We start from the raw sequence: 20,118 nt of genomic DNA, 5'->3' as shown, positions 1-20,118 counted from the left end.
CTAAATATTGTTTGTAAAGTAAAGATAATTCTCATCTTACGAGCCAGTTTTATAAGGATTTATACCCAACACTCAGTTCTAAATGGCATCAGAGTCTATCTACGATCCGCTGATCGCGATGAGGTGTGTTAAGAAGTCTCACACCGGTTGTGAAATGACATGAATATATGTTTATAAAGTAAAGACAATTCTCATCTTACAAACCGGTTTTGTAAGAACGAATTTTGTGAAACTCTCAATTCTAAGAGTTTATTTGATCTAACCAAATTTCAATTATTTGATAAAACGAATCGATGATATCAAATAATTTTATATTGTCTACCAACACCAACCAACCATGTTTTCCTCGAGACTTAAAAAAAAAAAAAAAATTCTGCCACATTACACCAACTTAAAAATAGACACTTCAAGATGATCAAGATAATGTTCGGATTGAAAAGTTGTGGCTAATATAGGTGGCTAGTATTTTCGTCACGTGTTTGTGAATGGCAAATTAAATTTTGTCAAAAACCATATATGTCACTCTCTTCAAAATGGCACACCATGCTAGCTTTTCTTCTTCCCTAATATATATAAAGAGACCTCATGATAATAATAAAAAAAAAATGCAATTAATAAACTTCAACCATAATAGTGGAAGTATGACGTATTTGTTGCAAAAACCACATGTTCACCAATCATTCATAATTAATAGTGCATTATTTAGACCTTCATATACTCCTCACAAGAATAGCAATTGGTTCTTGAAATCTTCTCTAACAAAAAAGGTTCACATAAGAAGGTGTTTAGTGTCTCCACCTTGCATGAGAGTAGTGATGGCAACAAGTACCAATAATTCTCATCATAATGTGAAAGCTTTAGTGACTGTGAAACAAAGTGATGATGGCCTCATCAAGAATATTGTTACTGGTATTGTTGGTAACAATCACTTGGTTTTGGAGCTTGTCAGCGCTGAACTTGATCCAAGTAAGTTTATGAACTCTATATTTCCATGTTTCGCTGCCTGCAACATTGCATCGTACGCCGATGCCTCTCTTCTGATTCCAAGCACTATATTTCTCTTATTCCTGATGACATAATTGGAGGGATTTAGGGATAAATTTCAGATATATTTCGACACATCATGATGAGTGTCTTGTACAACAATGATGCAATTAGCTACAAACGCCGTCATAGCTAATTCCAGATTTTCTTGTAGTGTATAGAGGTGGAAAAATCCAAAGAATTATAACATAGGGGTAAAATTCCGAATTTTAAAATAGAGGGGTAAAATTCCGATTTATTCAAAATAGATGGGATAAAACTGCATTTAAGACAAAATTAAAATATTATTGTGAGTCTTTTGACAATAATAAAGATTGTATATAAACAAATGTATACACATATTGTGTGGAAATATGATTAAAATTAATTTATAAAGTACTTAAATATACATTAATAAATGTTATTTTAATAAAGTTTTCGGGGACATAAGGAGTCTCCGCGGGGCAGGGGATAAAATCTCGTCCCTTTCCCCAAACCTCTCTCTTGGGGGGACTTTCTCCTCCATCTCCATCCCCACGAGGAAAAATATACCATCTTCAGATCCTCAAACAGGACAATCTCCGTGGGGATCTCCATTTACAGATAAAATTGACAACCCTAAATTTACCTTGTTTAGTTTCCTTTTATATATTTATTTATATTTATAAATCAATTTTGATGTCTTTTTATGTGTATTTCTCAATTTTAAGTATTACAATTGAAGTGTTAGATAAGTCACATAAGTGTGTAAGAGTTTAATGTTGTAACTAGGGTGGGATGAATAGTTCAACTAGTTAAGATAATTGAACTAAGGAGTTGGAGGTCCAAGGTTCAAGTCTTGACGATGAGAAAACTAACATAATAATATACTAAGTACTGAACTGTATACCTTCTCAACAATTGTAATGTGATAAATAAATTTTCCCTTCTCAACAATTGTAATGTGATAAATATCTTTTGTTTTAGTTAACTAGTATCCAGACCCGTGCCAAGCACGGGTAAAAATGCGTTTGTAGATTTATTGACTTATAAATAATATATTTTACATAAATATTTACAATTTTATATAATTTAATAATTAAAATAACACTATGTGATAAAAACTTACTATAAAATTAATGTATAGTGTCATAAATTTTCTTAGGGAAGATTCCTATAGTTCGTTTTTTTTTTTTATCAAATTTAAAATGTATCATAATTGTTGTTTCTATTATTCTCCACTAAAAAGAATTAAATAGTTGATGGAAAATAATTTTTCTATGAGATACAATATATGGAAGAGATTTTGAAGTTTCGTAAAAAGTCCTGGAGGTGGATATGAATTACAAAAAAAAAAAAATTGTTTGTGTATCGATATATGAATAGAAATATGCAAAATAAATAATAAAAAAATTATTCCCGTATTAATATTTAAGCATAAATACATGTTCCTATTAAAAAAAAATTTAAAAAAATTCACCCTAATTAGGTCTTCGTATTAATATATATGAGTACAATATAGATCTGAGTAGAAATCATAAATTGATTAAAAAAAAAGTAGAAATTATAAATAAGTAAAAAAAATAGAAATTTTAAAATAAAATAAAACATCCGTATTAATGCATAAGTAGAAATATATGTTCTCATTCTACCAAAAAAAAATATATATGTTCCCGTATAAATTACAATAAAAAATAGGCCCCGTGTTGATGTATGAGTTAAAATATAGATCTCGTTAAAAACAAAAGTAGATCTTCGTATTAACTTGAGTAGAAATATAAATTACAAAAATAAAAGAGATCATGTATTAATGTATGAATAGAAATATAGGTTCTCGATTAAATAGAAAATAATCCTTGTATGAGTTAAATATAGATTCCATAAAAACTACCAAAAAAATAAAACAAAAAGATAGCTTCGGTATTAATAAATGAGTACAAAATATATGTTCTTCTAGAAATCTTTTATTTATATTATAAGCTTGTATACACAAGCAAACCCTAAACCTTAATTTGTTTTCTCTGTTTTCCCTCCATTTTATCTTGCAATTTTTATTAAAAAATAATATAATTTTGTCTTTACTAGGATTCAAACCCGCAACCCTTCGATGCAAGACAATATTTCCAACCACTATGGCAAGTATACCAATTGTGATTAAAATTATGTGCAATAATTGATAAGCACCATCAATTTTAAAACTATATCATATTAAAATTATTGTTGACTATATTATTGGAATTTTTGAACACGATTTCTACGTCGGGACTTTCAAATCACAAGTTGAGACTTAAAGTTGGAGTTCTAGTTATGCTATTAAGGAATTTGAATAAAAAATTAGGATTATGCAATGGAACAAGACTTATTATTACGAGATTGGGAAAACGTGCTCTTGAAGGAAAAAATATTTCAGGAAGTAATATTGGTGATCAGGTTTTCATACCTAGATTTTCTCTGACACCATCTGACGTGAGAATTCCTTTTAAATTTCAACGGAGACAATTTCCTATAATGATTTCTTTTACGATGACTATTAATAAGAGTCAGGGACAATCTTTAAAGCATGTTGGGATATATCTTTCGTCGCCAGTGTTTTCACATGGTCAGTTGTATGTTGCAATTTCAAGAGTTACTTCTAGAAAAGGATTAAAAATATTGATCATCGATGATGACGATGAAGATACGACTAAGACTTCGAATGTGGTCTATAAGGAAGTCTTCCGTAATATAACATAATTTTCGATGTATGAATATTTTTCCAAAATTATTGTTGAACTATCGTTTAATGTTACTCAACTTTTTTCATATACCTTACATTATTAGAATTATCATATCTTATTTAATCATTATATATCTTACAGCTAATGAGACTCGTGCACCGCACGGGTCGATGTTCTAGTTGCAATAAATAGAAATATAAGTCATTTGTTCGATCTTCAGCTCATTGTAAACAAAAAAAAAAAAGAAATATAAGTCGCATATAAATTTTGAAAGAAATACATACAAATTTAATCAATTCAGATCATCTCCTTCCGAAGTCTCTACATCAGTCTATCAACCATATACACATCTCATTAAATATATCTGACGGATGATATAGAAAAGAAAATTCTAAACCATTTAAAATAACACCAAAATCCACATTAATAATTCATCAATAATTGTTGTTTTCTCAACTCCATGACATATCTCAAAGTATTTTTGAGGTTGAAAACGCACCTATAAATCTTCTATCGGTAATTTTATTTATGATCACATGCCTAAAAAATAGAAGAGAAAATAAGAATTAGAATAAAGAAGAAAAACTTTAAGGAATGATAAATTTTATCATACTAATTAATAAACTTGTAATAAATAAATTTTATATGTCAATAAAATTAGCCCTTTAAACAACTTTGTTGCGCCGATAAAATTAGCCTTCAAGTTAGTGGAATCATTTAGGCTTATATGCAGTTTTGGCCCCTCAAGTTTCACAATTGCTTGATTTTGGCCCCCCACATTTCAATTGCTTGATTTTTACCCTCTAAGTTTCACAATTGCTTGATTTTAGCCCTCCAAGTTTCAATTGCTCGATTTTGGCCCCCCAAGTTTACCCCATTTTGTATTTGCTAGCCCCCCGTTGACTTTTTTGACTATAAATTGCTAATGTGACATTTTAAAAAAATTAAAAATATGTTTTAATTAAAAAATAATAATATTTGCTTTTATAAAAATGTATTAAAAATTGTTTTTTTAATAAAAAGTTTAATAATTATTTTTTATTTAAAAAAAAGTTTACTAAGTTTTAAAAAATAATTCATAAAATGTTTTTTTTTACTTTTTTATATAACAAAATTATTTTACAAACTACATATAATAAAAAAAATTATAATTTAGTTTTTAAAAAACAATTTGTAATTTATTTATTTATTTTTAAATACTTATTTAATTTTAAAATGCCACATAACCAATTTTTAATCAAAATATTCAACGGGAGGCTAGAAAATGCAAAAGGGGGTAAACTTGGGGGGCCAAAATCGAGCAATTAAAACTTGGAGGGCTAAAATCAAGCAATTGTGAAACTTAGGGGGTTAAAATCAAGTAATTAAAATATGGGGGACCAAAATCAAGCAATTGTGAAACTTGGGGGCCAAAACTGCATTTAAGCCAATCATATATGAATAAGTGATTCTAAGTTAGCTATCTTATCCTCCAAGTAATTTCACATTATCGCTTGACAATTGAAGATTATTAGATGGATGAGTTGCCTATCTAGTTTAGTCTCCTCTGATTTTACTCCACTTTTATTTTATATATACTATATTATATAGTGTTTATTGTGTAAAAAAAAAAAAAAAAAGCAAAACTTTGTTGTGCCCATAAAGTCATGAGATAAAATAGTTATCTCATTAGATACTATGATGAATAATTTCAATTAAAACTTGAGTAGAAACTTGCACCCAGAAAAAAAATTTGCGTTGAAACATATATATATATATATATATATATATATATATATATAGGACAAAACTTACATGCATTTCCATACATGCATTTCTTACTTTTCCTCTCACAAAGAGGTAGTTTTTTTATTAAAAAATAATTTTCTTTCATTTTTTCAAAATGAAAAAACACAAATAACCACATCTTTGTGAGTGGAAAAGTAAGAAATGCATGTATGGAAATGCATGTAAGTTTTGTCCATATATATATATTACGGGTGTGGTTATGGTGCATAAGCCAAAACTTATGCACCATGCATAAACTTGCTTCCTATATCCAGCATATTTGCTTCCTACACCAAAAGTCAGCCCAAGCATAAAATTAGGCAACTCATTACTCGCGCCCCCCCATATACTACCACATTACTTGCGCGCCCCCCATTTGCTTAGTGCACCCCTCATTTTTTTTTTCCTTTTTCTCCTAGATTTCTTGTGAGCCCCCCAATTTTTTTTCCTCCCCCAGATTTCTAGCGCGCCCCCAATTTTTTTCCCTCCTCCAAACTTTTAGCGCACCCCCCCCCAAATTTCTAGCGCGCCCCTGTTTCCAATTAAATAATAACTTTTGTTCCTTTGAAGTATATATTATAAGGGCTCGTTTGGTGCGCAGGATAGGATAGAGACAGGATATGATAAGGAGCTGGATAGTGATAGGATAGTGGCAGGATAGACACTTATCCTGTCATATGTTTGGTGTATATATGATAAGAAAGGGGATAGTATTATTTTATTTTATCATGTGTTTGGTACACACTTATATTGACATGATAAGATACTTCATCCGGTCCTTAATATTAGAAAAATTTTACTTTTTAGATTCATGGAATGATTGATGTATTTGGTCTAAAAAATGGACCAAATCATTAATCATTCTATGTTTTCTTATGTAAGAACTAGAGGGAGTATATGAACAACAAAGCACCAACAAACAATCCAGTATTTTTTTTTAACAAAACAAACAATCCAGTATTAGAAAAAGTGAAAAGCACAAAATTTTCAAATTTCAATCATAGCAACACCAGGCAAAAAAGAAAATGTTATGATGTGTATTGTATTCTCTTTCAAATCACCACCATAGTAGCAATTTTAATGGGGATTTAAATATCAAAGAAATAAAAAGACGAACGAGTTGTACTGTAGCGATTAGGAATATAAACAACACCATAGCAATTTTAGAAGGAACAAATAGATGCGTAAAGAAAATGATTATGGTAGTAGCAATTCTTTGTAACGATTGAAATAAAACAGAGATTAAGAATTAGGAAAATTATTGAAAGAAGGAGAATGAAATAAACCCAATATATAACTAGCGGCGATTGAAATAGGAACAGAGTATAAAATTTAGGGAAATTATTGAAAGAAAAAAATTAGGAAAATTATTGAAACAAAGGATTTGTTGGGAATCGAAGAAGGGTTGCGTGAGAACAGAAATACACGCCTGATAGTTTTATGCTATCAGGTTGGTAACCCACCAAAAATTAAGGATTAAAATAATAAAGGAGCAATAGGATAGGATTAGAAATAGCTTTAATTTATCCTTTCCTATTGGTGCACCAAACAATGGATTGAAGTGTCTCACTATCCTGCGCACCAAACCGGCCCTAAGAATCCATTTTTAATTAATTTTCGTCATACACCCCCTCGAAGCCCAAAATAATAACCAATGGTTTATGTATATATAAAACATACTTGTCAAACATACAATTTAATTTTAAGTTTTATCAATCATAATCACAATATAAATAAAATCTCATACATTGATTACATATATATATATATGGATTTTTTTCTTTACAATAAAAAAATGATCGAATCAAATATCTCATGCATACTATCCAAATTGTTCTCAACTAAACTAACCATAATTGCTTTATATGATTTTTTGCTATAAGTAGCATGGTTTTGTAAAATGGTTATGTGATGTTTTACTTAATAACAATGGTTTCAGTGTATAACATCTTGACACTAATGCTCATATGAAACCATTTAACTAAAATAATGGTTTTAGTGTATAACGCTATGAAACCATTTAAATAGACTAATGATTTCAGTGTATAACATCTTGAAACCAAATAACAAGACTAATGGTTTCAGTGTATAACGCTATGAAACCATTTAACTAGAATAATGGTTTCAGTGTATAACGCTATGAAACCTTTTAACTAGACTAATGGTTTCAGTGTATAACAGTATGAAACCATTTAACTAGACAAATGGTTTCAGTGTATAACATCTTGAAACCAATTAACAAGACTAATGGTTTCAGTATATAACCAAAATAAGCAAAATAAACGGTTGGAAAAGCTTCAGGACATGATTTGGAACATGAATCAATTTGAAACTTACTTAGTTTGTCTTTAAATCGAGCTAACCAAATAAGTTTTCTCTTAACTATTTTTGAACTTTGGGTATGCTTTTCTATTGGTTTTTCTTCGTGTTTCTTGGTATATTTCGATTTCTGGAAGTGTTTGGAAGCTTTTGGATGAAAGAAATTAAAGGTTTATGGTGTTTGAATGACTTTCAATTTTTCACAAAAATGGTGAAAAAAAATAGTCTTGTTAAATGGTTTCAATATGTTATACACTGAAACCATTAGTCTTTTAAATGGTTTCCGTTTTGTTAACCCATTAATATTGTTAAACGGTTTCAGTTTTGTTAACCCATTAATATTGACTAATGTTATACACTGAAACAATTAGCCTTGTTAAATGGTTTCAATAAGTTATACACTGAAACCATTAGTCTTGTTAAATGGTTTCAGTTTTGTTAACTCATTAATATTGAGTAATGTTATACACTGAAACCATTAATCTTGTTAAATGGTTTCAATAAGTTATACACTGAAATCATTAGTCTTTTAAATGGTTTTCGTTTTGTTAACTCATTAATATTGTTAAACGGTTTTAGTTTTGTTAACCCATTAATATTGACTAATGTTATACACTGAAACCATTAGTCTTGTTAAATTGTTTCAATAAGTTATACACTGAAACCATTAGTCTTGTTAAATGGTTTCAGTTTTGTTAACCCATTAATATCTACTAATGTTATACACTGAAACCATTAAGCTTGTTAAATGGTTTCAATAAGTTATACACTGAAATTATTAGTCTTGTTAAACGGTTTCAGTTTTGTTAACCCATTAATATTGACTAATGTTATATACTGAAACCATTAGTCTTGTTAAATGGTTTCAATATGTTAATTCATTAATATTGACTATGAGGGTAAAATAGATTTTTTGAATCCTTAAATTTCAGCAACAAGAGATGCTTCTTGCCATGTTTCCCTGGACTCAAGTGCTTATAAAAGCACTTGTTCAAGTAAGCACTTATTTGATTAAGCTAAAAATAAAAACATAAAAATTAAGCAAGTAGAGGGGGTGCAGAACGTAAGTCAGGGGGGTGCAGAAAACAAATACAGAAGTCCAGGCCCAAGCCCAGTCCATTTTAAAAAAAAAAGTAGAAAGGAAGAAACGATTCAGTGCGCGCCAGTCCATGGCGCGTGATACAGATCTCAGATGTCGGCCTTCTGATCCATCTGATGGCTAGGATTTAACAAATCAAAATAGATCTGAGCCTTTGAATCATTTTATAATAATCTAACGGTCATGACTTAAAACTGGAGGGAGTCAATGACGCGTCGCCACATCATCGTCTTCAACCTCCACCTTCTTCTTCCTCATGAAGAACATGAAGGGAAGCCATGAAAGCTTCAAAAAACCTTCACGACCACAACAACAACAACACCAAATCTCAACTGAAAATTACGAGTGGGTATACCATTTTACTCAAAATTTAACGCTGATCATGAAGTTAATTATTTTTATCTATATACAAATTTTTAAATTTGCAATAATCTATTATATATATAGATAAATTCAAATTTATCTATATACAATTTTTTTTTTAAGAATTTTAATGTATTATCTTAATATATTATTGCAAGAATCTTCGAATTTGTATTACTAAGAAGTCACATATATAACAGATTATTGCAAGTTTTAATATATATAACAGATTATTGCATATTAGAAAATTTTGTATTACTTTCAATTTATCTATATTCATCTTAATATATCCTCACTCCGTCCCAAATTATAAGGAAAAATAAAAAAAATCACACTTATTAAGAAAAAGTAAAACATGAGAATTTGAAGTATGTTTTCGTGGGTTTTCCTTGGAATAAGTTGCATATGAAGATGTAAAAACAATTTTTATTGGTTGTTGTTTATTGAGAAAATGAGAGAGAGAAGAAATTAAATGCATTTTGCATTTAATTTTATGAAAATAAAGAAAAAAATTTCTTGAAAATGAATTTTTCTCTTATAATTTGGGACAAAAAAAATTTTCCCTTATAATTTGGGACGGAGAGTATATTCATCATTGTTTTCAATTTTTTCATGACCGGTGACTGATTATTAAGAATATATTATATAGTATAGAGATAGAGATTGTTGGTAAATATAAATCAATATAAAAATATTATTAGAGTGTTTATGCTTTAATGTTAAGATGTTATTTATTTTACAGGCATGAATGATCTTCAAAAAAATTATTAGATATATATATTGAATCTAAAATATAAATTAATATTAAAAAATTATTGACTAAGTATATCATTATTTTTATTGTGTTGGATTTTGTTATTGACTAAATATAAAATGGAGAAAATGTAACTGATACAGGAAAGTGTGAAGAGCATGATATGTTATAATAAGCACTTACACACCCAAATCTAAAAGAAAAAAGAAAAGACGCAAATAATAAGTTGCATAAATAATAGGATAATATAAAAAAATAGAAAATTACTTTCGTGTAGAGTAAACTATCAAATATCCCGCTGAAATTTTAAAATTTGTCAAATACCCTATGAAATTTGGAAATAGGCAAATACCCCCTGAAATTTTAAAAAGTCAATCAAATTGCCTACTGGCGTGGACTCTGACTGGTAGTGTCATGAGGTAATTTGATTGACTTTTGAAAATTTCAGAGGATATTTGCCTATTTCCAAATTTCAAGGCATATTTGACAGTTTACTCGAAGAATTTACATAAGATCCAAAATTAATTTTGGATCCAATATTATTATTTTAGAAGAATAACTAACATTTATAGGCATAATTTTGAAGGAGGTACGTCATTGACTCATTGGCGTGTACTTCTTTCTTGTAGTTCTTAACCATGTTTGCCCGATTAATTATGATTGCAAGAAAAATAGAAGAATAAATAATTGCACAAAATAATTATGAATGTTGCATATATTGTTCCATGGATCTCAACTTTATCTCCACAAATCAATCTCCATGGAAATCCATGTAAATCAAAACATGTATATTTACATCAAATTAGCAATAAGAACCATAACAAAAAATCCAACCAACGCAGAACCACATAAAAGATATAAAAGGTATATTTTATAAATTAAAAGTAAAAATATTAAAAAACATATACATAAAAATCAACAAAAGCACAATGTAGGATAATAAATTAGTTCAAATTTCAAACATCTCATCCGTCATCATGTATAGTTTTCCTTCACAAATAATATATAGGAATTTTTCTTCTACTGCCAAGAAAAATACGTATTTTTACCATAATTAGAAATAAATGTATTACTGAATTTATATCACACTTATTGCTCCGTGAAAATTAAGGAAATACTTTTTAAATTCAAAACGTGAGAAAATGAGTATTAAAACTTATAATTGTATTAAATGTCAAATGAACCACAGAGAAGAATGCATGAAAGACAAGTATTTCATAGGAAAGAGAAATCGTTCTGACTTTATTCATGTTATATATATATATATATATATATATATATATATATATATATATATATATATATATATATATATATATATATATATATATATATATATATATATATATATATATATATATCCTAGATAGTTGTCCAATTGTCTATCTAAACCCTAATCCACAAACCAATCAAAACCTTTCATTTAGCCACATCACTTACATCCATTTAATGTGTGGTACTAATTATAATTATAATTATTATTATTATTGTTGTTGTTTTGGGTTATTATCCATTTTAATTTTTTTTAAAATTTTATTATTTTGTGTATTTTATTGTTTTTTTTTAAAATAGTTAATGTTTTTGCTAATAATCTTTTGTCCATTCTTTGTGTATATAAGGAGTTGATCGATTGTTAGGACTACTTCCTAATGTTAGTAAAAAAAAAAATTACTAATGGTTGGTATGCCCCGCATGATTTTTATCATATTCGATTTTGAGTATGAGTTAAGTTGGTTTATCTTTGCTACAATGAGTTTCAAATTAATATAAATGACAAATTCGATAATGAAGTAGTTTATCCAACTCAGAATCATGCATTATTCAACGTCAATTATTTTTCATGGTCAATTATATGTTGTCATTTCCAAAGTTATTTTAAAGAATGAGTTAAAGATATTGCTAACTAATGTTAATGAAGAAAATACCAAAGTAACTTCAAATGTGATGTATAAATAAATAAGTTTTTTAAATGTATAAACACATATTTAACATCTATATCACATTTAGATAACTTTTATTGTTACAATTATTTTGATAATACCTATTATTTCAATTTTAAATTACTACTTATACAAATAATTTTTTGACATTATAATATAAAATAGAGCATAAAACCCGTACATCGCACGGGTAAGCGTCTGGTAGATGTTAAGTATTATTACTAACAAGTAACAATTGAGGCAGGGGCTATTGAAGAGACAGAGGGTTTCAATCCTATATTCTAATCTAAGCTTCTCCACGTGTGTGAATCTAGTAGTTACTGTGTTATTGGACGAAAAACGAAAAAAGAAACAATTGAGTAATTCTGACTATTTTTTTCCTTAACCTTATTTATTGAGGTGTGTTATTTGAACAACAATTTTGGAACAACTTTTGCGATAACTTTCTTTTCACTTATTTTTATTAGACAATAACAATAGAGAGATAGATTTGAGTATCCCTTTATACCCCTTATAATAAAATTTTGATTATAGAAAAAAAAAAACAAACAATAGAGATAGAGAAAAGAAGAGAGAGAATAAGAACGTAAAGTTGTCAAATATTGTTCAAAAATTGTTGTAAAAATATAATTTCTCTATTTATATGTATGAAGGAGCAAACTCCGAAAGAGAAACAATAAAAGGAAAAGCACACGAAACAGAGAAAACAGAGAACAATGTGCAATATGAAGCAACATTTGAGCTACCAACAAATTTTGGAAATGTGGGTGCTGTTTTGGTTGAAAATGAACACAGCAAAGAGATATTTCTAAAGAACATAGTCCTTGATGGTTTCCCTGATGGACCTATCCACCTTAATTGTCAATCATGGATTCAGCCCAAGGATGATACTTCTACAAAGAGAGTCTTTTTCACCAACAAGGTAAAACTTTCAATTAAATATATCACTATCATGCTATATGTAAATTTAATTTGTATTATATTTTGATGCATAGAATTAATTAATATTTAATAGGTGTATTTGCCATTACAAACACCAAGTGGATTAAGAAAGTTTAGAGAAAATGAGCTCATAGAATTAAGAGGGAATGGAGAAGGAGAAAGAAAAAAGTCAGACAGAGTTTATGACTATGATGTCTACAATGATCTGGGTGATCCTGACATCAACATTGAACTCAAAAGATCTGTTCTTGGTGGAACCAAACAATTTCCATATCCACGACGCTGTCGTACCGGTCGGAAGCATTCTGATGCAGGTTATCTATATCTTTCATGGTATAATTTGTTGAGATATGATCAAGATATATATGTGTTTGTGAGTTGTGACACAAATGTTTTTTATGCAGACAAACTGTATGAAGAAAGGAGTACTTTAGATTTCTATGTTCCTCGTGACGAGTCATTTTCTGAAACAAAGCAGACACAATTCAATAAGTCTACCATATCATTAGGCTTGACTACAATTCTTCAATCCTTGGACACACTCCTCACTGATACAAATCTTGGGTTTGCAAACTTTGATGACCTAGATGCAATTTACAAAGAAGGATTTCAAATACCAACTCTTGAATCCAATGACTTAACATTTCTTCAAAAACTCATTCCAAAGTTCTTCAAGGATGCTGACGATAGCCAAAATCTTTTGCGCTTTGATATCCCGGAATCATACAAAAGTAAGTTTAATCATAAAACATGAAATGTGAAAGATTTTCATAGGTTCTTATTGATTTGACAATGTGCTTTTGGAATTGTAGGGGATAGATTCTTTTGGTTTTCAGATGTGGAGTTTGCTAGAGAGACTTTGGCAGGTGCCAACCCATATAGCATCCAATTGGTTAAGGTCTGGAGTTTGCTAGTGATGCTTACTTTATTCCTTTCACAATATTTATATATGTGCAATAACTTTAAATAGTTTTTTTCTTTTTTTGTTCAATTTGATAGGAATGGCCTTTGAAAAGTAAATTGGATGTCCAAATCTATGGTCCATCAGAATCATCAATTTCTAGAGAAATCATTGAGTCACAAATCACATACAGCACAGTTGAAGAGGTACCCAAAGCAACGATTATTTGTTACTAAATTTACAATGTGTAGTACTGAAAAAATTAATTAATTCAATACTACAGGCTATTGAAGAGAAGAAGCTGTTCATGCTAGACTATCATGATTTATACTTACCATATGTAAGTAGAGTGAGAGAGATTAAGGAAACAACACTATATGGATCAAGAACACTATTCTTCCTCAATAGTGAAGGCATATTGAAGCCATTAGCTATTGAGCTCACTAGACCACCTATTGATGGAAAGGCACAATGGACACAAGTTTTCAAACCTGATTCTGATTCCACCAATCTATGGCTTTGGAGGCTTGCCAAAGCTCATGTTCTTGCTCATGATTCTGGTCATCATGAACTTATAAGCCATTGGTGAGTACCATAATGTCATTCTCTTTTGTCAAGCTTAACTAGGACTAACTTAGTAACATGTTAAATGTGTTTGCAGGCTAAGAACTCATTGTGTTGTGGAACCTATTATAATTGCAACGCACAGACAACTCAGTTCCATGCATCCAATTTATAGATTATTGCATCCGCATCTGAGATATACCATGGAGATCAATAAGGTTGCTCGTGAGGTTCTCATTAATGCAGATGGGATCCTCGAAATATCATTCACACCTAAAAAGTATACAATGGAATTAAGCTCTGTGGCATATGATAAGCTTTGGCAATTTGATTTGCAAGCACTTCCAAATGACCTTATCCATAGGTAATGTTTATTGAGATGCCAAATAGTATTCTATAAAGCAATGACACCAGACACCGCAATGATATTTACATGTCAACACTTGTAGTATTTAATTTGAGAAAATAGAAGTAATTGAATGTAATCACATGCGTCGGTGTCGGACACTAACACGTGTCGGGACGCCTTCAATATGAATTGTCAGTGATACTCATATCAATAGATTATGTTTGTTTGTGTTTCTTTTTGAAAACCACATTGAATGATACTTTACTCATGTAAATTGTCATTTTTTAAGAGGAATGGCTGTGGAAGATCTTAATGCACGGCATGGAATAAAGCTAACAATCAAAGACTACCCTTTTGCCAATGATGGCCTTCTCATATGGGAAGCAATCAAACAATGGGTCACAGAGTATGTCAACCATTACTATCCAAGCTCAAGCACTGTCGAATCTGATCAAGAGCTTCAAGCATGGTGGACAGAAATTCGAACAAAGGGTCATGCTGACAAATCCGAAGAACCATGGTGGCCAAAACTCAAAACACAAAATGATCTTATTAACATCATTACCACTATAGCTTGGGTAGCATCTGCTCATCATTCAGCTGTGAACTTTACACAATATACATATGGAGGCTATTTCCCTAATAGACCAACAATTGCTAGAAACAAAATGCCTACAGAAGACCCTACAAAGGAAGAATGGGAAAAATTTATGAACAATCCCGAGCAAACACTTTTGGAGTGCTTTCCATCACAAATTCAAGCAACCTTATTTATGGTGGTTTTAGGCTTATTATCAGAACATTCACCAGATGAAGAGTACATTGGGGAAATAATGGAGCCATCTTGGGGTGAGAATCCAAATATAAAGGAAGCTTTTGAAAGGTTTCAAAAGAGATTGAAGGAGATTGAAGGTATTGTAGACTCAAGGAATGAAGATAGGAATTTGAAGAATAGACATGGAGCTGGAATAGTGCCTTATGAGACACTAAAGCCATTTTCAGGGCCCGGAGTCACCGGAAAAGGAGTCCCATACAGCATATCCATTTAAATTTAGTTTGGTACCTTAAGCCTCAATATGAATACTCAAATGCTGTACTATTCTATGATTAAATTAGAGAAATGATATTTGGACAATGATTTTGTTGTCCGACAACATATTTTATATATAGTGTAGATACAATGTTTCTTTATTAGTTTTTTCTGTCTTTGAGTCAAATCGATAGTTAGAAGTGATATATTTTTATCCGATGTCAAATATATTGTCAAGTTTTAATGTTCAAATGACATCCCTCTAAAATTAACTCATGTCAATTTGTTGTTCATGTTTTTCTTGTGACAAAACCATATCAATTTGTTGTTCATTTAATAAGGAATAAAAATGCAAGCTATATACTAACACTGTTGGGACTGCTGGTAGAAGGGGCTGGATTTTGTAACAGGAAATGTCTCAGATTTTGACAACATGCAAGGCGTACCAAAATTCGAATAGGAGAGCTCTTTCAAACAGCGTATGTCGCTTTTAGTGGACGGGCACACCGTATTCTTTAGTAAAAGGCAAAAGAATAGTTCTCTATGTGCTCATCACACGACTCCATGGTTTGTAACTGAAGACGTACTTTCATTTTATAATATCAACAACTTGCTTTTAGTTATAATCTAATCAATGTGGGCTTTACTCAAGAAACATAGACATATACTATAATATCAACCCTTCTACTTGATGTCTTGATAGTTATTCCCATCACAGTTATTAACAAACCATTCATCATATCACACAACAAAAGTAATTGTGCAAAAGTAATATATAGGACTTATTGTTGTAGTAAAATTAATGAAACATGTGATGCATGATTACTAAATAGATATGCTATATGGAACTCCCTTTCCAGTGACTCCAGGTCCTGAAAATGGTTTCATAAGCTCATATGGCACTATCCCAGCTCCATTCCTATTTTTCAAATCACTATTTGCATTCCTTGAGTCTATTATACCTTCAATTTCCTTCAATCTCCCATTAAACTTTTTAAATGCTACCTTTATTGTTGGATTCTCAGTCCATGATGGTTCAATGAGTTGTCCTAAGTACTCTTCATCTGGTGAATGATATGACAATAAGTTCAAAATTGTCATCACTAAGGTTGCTTGAATTTGTGATGGAAAACATTCCAAAAGTGTTTGCTCAGGTTTGTTCACAAATTTTTCCCATTCTTCCTTTGTAGGGTCTTCTGTAGGCATATTGTTTCTAGCAATTGTAGGTCTATTAGGAAAATAGCCTCCATATGCATATTGTGCAAAGTTTGTAGCTGAATGATGAGCAGATGCTATCCAAGCTATAGTTGTGATGATATCAACAAGATCTTTTTGTGTTTTGAGATTTGGCCACCATGGTTCTTCAGATTTGTCGCTGTGACCCTTTGTTCGAACTTCTGTCCACCATGCTTGAAGCTCTTGATCAGATTCTATGATACTTGGACTTGGATAGTAATGGTTGACATAATCTGTCACCCATTGTTTAATAGCATCCCATATGAGAAGACCATCATTGGCAAAAGGGTAGTCTTCAATTGCTAGCTTAAGGCCATGTTGTGCATTAGAATCTTCCACAGCCATTCCTCTAAAAAAAATGAACATTTTATATGAAGAAGTTAATATTTAATGTGGTTTTAAAGAAAGAAAAAAACACATCAGATTGAAAGTGTGTCTGGTGTCTGACACATGTCAGTGTTTGGCATCAACATGTAAGTATTTGTGTCTGACGTACGTGTATGTATTAGTGCTTCATAGCATAATATTTAGCATACATATAAACATTACCTATGGATAAGATCATTTGGTAGTCCTTGCAAATCAAATTGCCAAAGCTTATCATATGCCACAGAACTTAATTCCATTGAATACTTTTTAGTAAAGAATGTGTCTTCAATGACACCATAAGCACTAGTAAGAATCTGACGACCAAGTGAATTGATCTCCAAGGTATATCTGAGATGTGGATGAAGTAACTTGTAGATTGGATGCATGGTGCTAAGTTGTCTATTTGTTGCAATGACAAAAGGTTCTACAACACAATGAGTTCTTAACCTATAAATATCAATATACAAAGTTAGCACTATGAATTGTCATATCTTAAATGCATGAGAAAAGAGAATATTATGATTGTAATTACCAATGGCTTATAATTTCATGGTAACCGGTATCATGAGCAAGAACATGTGTTTTGGCAAGCCTCCAAAGCCAAAGATTGGTAGAATCAGAAGCAGGTGTGAAAATTTGTTTCCATTGTGGTTTATCACCAATAATTGGTCTAGTGAGCTCAATAACTAGTGGCTTTAATGTGCCTTGTTTTGTGAGGAAGAACAATGTTCTTGATCCATACAGTGTAGTATTCTTCAATTCCCTCACTTTGCTTACATATGGTAAATACAAATCATGGTAGTCTAACATAAACAATTTCTTCTCTTGAATGGCCTGCAAAAACAATTTTTAAACATAAAAATTGAACATAATCTAAATGTAATAAAATCATTAATGATGTTTAGTACCTCTTCAACTGTTGTATAACCAATTATCTGCGACTCGACGACTTCTCTTGTGATAGCTGATTCTGGTGAACCATAAATTTGTGATTCTAGTTTACTTCTTAGAGGCCATTCCTATATAACAAATACACCAAGAAAAAATACATCAAAAAATTTCATAATCATAGATGATATTATTACACAAGTAATACAAAAATAATTGTAAAACAATTATTGCCTTGACTAATTGGATGCTATTTGGGTTGGCCCCTGCCAAAGTCTCCCTTGCAAATTCCTCATCTGATAGCCAAAAGAATTTGTCTCCTGCAATTCAAAAAGTTCCTAACTCAAATAACTTATAAACCAAGTAATAATGTAATAAATATTTGGTTGGTTTTTACAAATTTAAAATAATTTATGAAGTAATTAATCAATCATAAATGTGCTTACTTTTAAGTGCTTCTGGTGTATCGAAGCGCAAAAAGTTTTGGCTATCATTAGTAGCCTTGATCAACTTGGGAATGACTTTTTGGAGCAATGTTAACTTATTGGAGTCTAGAGATGATGGTAATTGAAATCCTTCTTTGTAAAGTGTGTCTATGTCTTCAAAGCTAACAAATCCAAGATCTATGTCAGTTAGAATTGTATCCAAGGATTCCAGAATTGTTTTTACTCCCGAGGACGCTGTGGTTGTGTCAAATTGTATCTCCTTTATCTCGGCAAAAGCCTCATCGCGAGGAACATAAAAACTACTCGAGTCTCGCGTTTCATATGATGGATCTATATATCATTAAAAATAACAAAACACAATGTTATGGTTATATGCTTAGTCTCTTACATGTTCAAAATACAAAAAATTTCTTCTAGTACACAACATGCATACTATGAAAAAATCAGTAGCAATTAAATTAAGTTATTACTAATGAACTAATTAATAACCTGTATTTGAATGTTTTCGACCAGTGCGACAGCGTCTTGGATAAGGATATTGTTTAGAGCCACCAAGAACAGGTCTTTTGAGGGCAATGTTGGTGTCAGGATCACCAAGATCATTATAGACATCATAGTCATAGATTCTGTCTGAACTTTTTCTTTCTCCTTCACCATTTCCTCTTAGTTCTATTAACTCATTTTCTCTCAGCTTTCTTAATCCACTTGGTGTTTGTGATGGCAAATACATCTATTCCATGCATCAAATAAAAATAACATACAAAATATGGTCATATAAATAAAAGTGGATTATTAATTCACCTTTTTATATATAAAAATGATCATGAAACACCATAGTTCGACGTGATAGCATGTAACACGAAGGAAAATATTTATTATTACGAGAGAAATTTGACGAGAAACACCAGAATTCCTCGTGATAACACGTAACACTTAAAAATGATAACCAGCCAAAACCTGATCAGTGAAATATACTGTTTTTTTTTTTTTTCTTGTATAAATCATTCTTAACAAATATCATCGTTTTAAAACTAAAAGCAACTTTTTTTTTTTATTACAAACTAAAAGCAACTTAGTAATTTCCAAAAAATGAATAAAATAAAACAACTTATTATTATATATAACATGATGATGAATTTAATTGTCCTTATTACCTTGTTAGTGAAGAAAACTCTCTTTGTAGGAGTATCATGCTTGGGCTGAATCCATGATTTACAACTAAGGTGGACAGGCCCATCAGGGAAACCATCAAGGACTATGTTCTTTAGAAATATCTCTTTGCTGTGTTCATTTTCAACCAAAACAGCACCCACATTTCCAAAATTTGTTGGTAACTCAAATGTTGCTTCATATTGAACTTCGTTCTCATTTTTCTCTGTTTCATGTGCTTTTCCTTTTATTGTCTCAATCTCCGAGTTCGTTTCTTCATTTA

The 20,118-nt window shown here is 30.5% G+C and overlaps 2 protein-coding genes and 1 non-coding gene across 6 annotated transcripts in view; 1 reads left to right on the top strand and 2 right to left on the bottom strand.

The window, feature by feature from the left end:
• The first annotated feature begins 481 nt into the window (after positions 1-481).
• On the top strand, positions 482-15,911 carry LOC123908099 (linoleate 13S-lipoxygenase 2-1, chloroplastic-like). Its single transcript, XM_045958619.1, has 9 exons — positions 482-966; positions 12,615-12,883; positions 12,977-13,217; positions 13,308-13,634; positions 13,716-13,801; positions 13,903-14,010; positions 14,088-14,389; positions 14,466-14,732; positions 15,007-15,911. Exons 1-9 carry the CDS (start codon positions 534-536, stop codon positions 15,764-15,766), a joined length of 2,793 nt encoding a protein of 930 aa, XP_045814575.1. The 5' UTR covers positions 482-533; the 3' UTR covers positions 15,767-15,911.
• Positions 15,912-16,194: 283 nt separating this feature from the next.
• LOC123911963 lies at positions 16,195-16,309 on the bottom strand. The gene has a single exon (XR_006810823.1). It is a non-coding gene; the product is annotated as a U5 spliceosomal RNA (small nuclear RNA).
• Positions 16,310-16,412: 103 nt separating this feature from the next.
• Positions 16,413-20,118, bottom strand: part of LOC123908098 (linoleate 13S-lipoxygenase 2-1, chloroplastic-like) — a 48,957-nt gene continuing 45,251 nt past the window's right edge. For 2 of the 4 annotated variants that reach the window (XM_045958611.1, XM_045958612.1), the window contains 8 exons: positions 19,841-20,109; positions 19,176-19,416; positions 18,687-19,016; positions 18,475-18,560; positions 18,261-18,371; positions 17,885-18,186; positions 17,533-17,799; positions 16,413-17,332 (listed from right to left, as the gene is read on the bottom strand). In XM_045958611.1, coding sequence (XP_045814567.1) covers positions 16,573-17,332; positions 17,533-17,799; positions 17,885-18,186; positions 18,261-18,371; positions 18,475-18,560; positions 18,687-19,016; positions 19,176-19,416; positions 19,841-20,109 — 2,366 coding nt within the window. In that variant the 3' untranslated portion in view covers positions 16,413-16,572. The remainder of the gene's footprint in view (positions 17,333-17,532; positions 17,800-17,884; positions 18,187-18,260; positions 18,372-18,474; positions 18,561-18,686; positions 19,017-19,175; positions 19,417-19,840; positions 20,110-20,118) is intronic. The other 2 variants (XM_045958613.1, XM_045958616.1) reach the window with 1 other exon arrangement.

Source organism: Trifolium pratense, linkage group LG2, assembly GCF_020283565.1.
Source record: "Trifolium pratense cultivar HEN17-A07 linkage group LG2, ARS_RC_1.1, whole genome shotgun sequence".
Classification (NCBI taxonomy): domain Eukaryota; kingdom Viridiplantae; phylum Streptophyta; class Magnoliopsida; order Fabales; family Fabaceae; genus Trifolium; species Trifolium pratense.
The sequence above is the reverse complement of the archived record's forward strand: the minus strand, read 5'-3'. Positions and strand labels throughout refer to the sequence as shown.

Bases quoted from the DNA above. Each gene is read 5' to 3' on its own strand.
- LOC123908099 (XM_045958619.1), top strand. From the start codon at position 534: ATGGCACACCATGCTAGCTTTTCTTCTTCCCTAATATATATAAAGAGA. The intron at 14,011-14,087 runs GTACCCAAAGCA...TCAATACTACAG, and splicing joins CATACAGCACAGTTGAAGAG to GCTATTGAAGAGAAGAAGCT. The intron at 14,733-15,006 runs GTAATGTTTATT...TCATTTTTTAAG, and splicing joins CCAAATGACCTTATCCATAG to AGGAATGGCTGTGGAAGATC.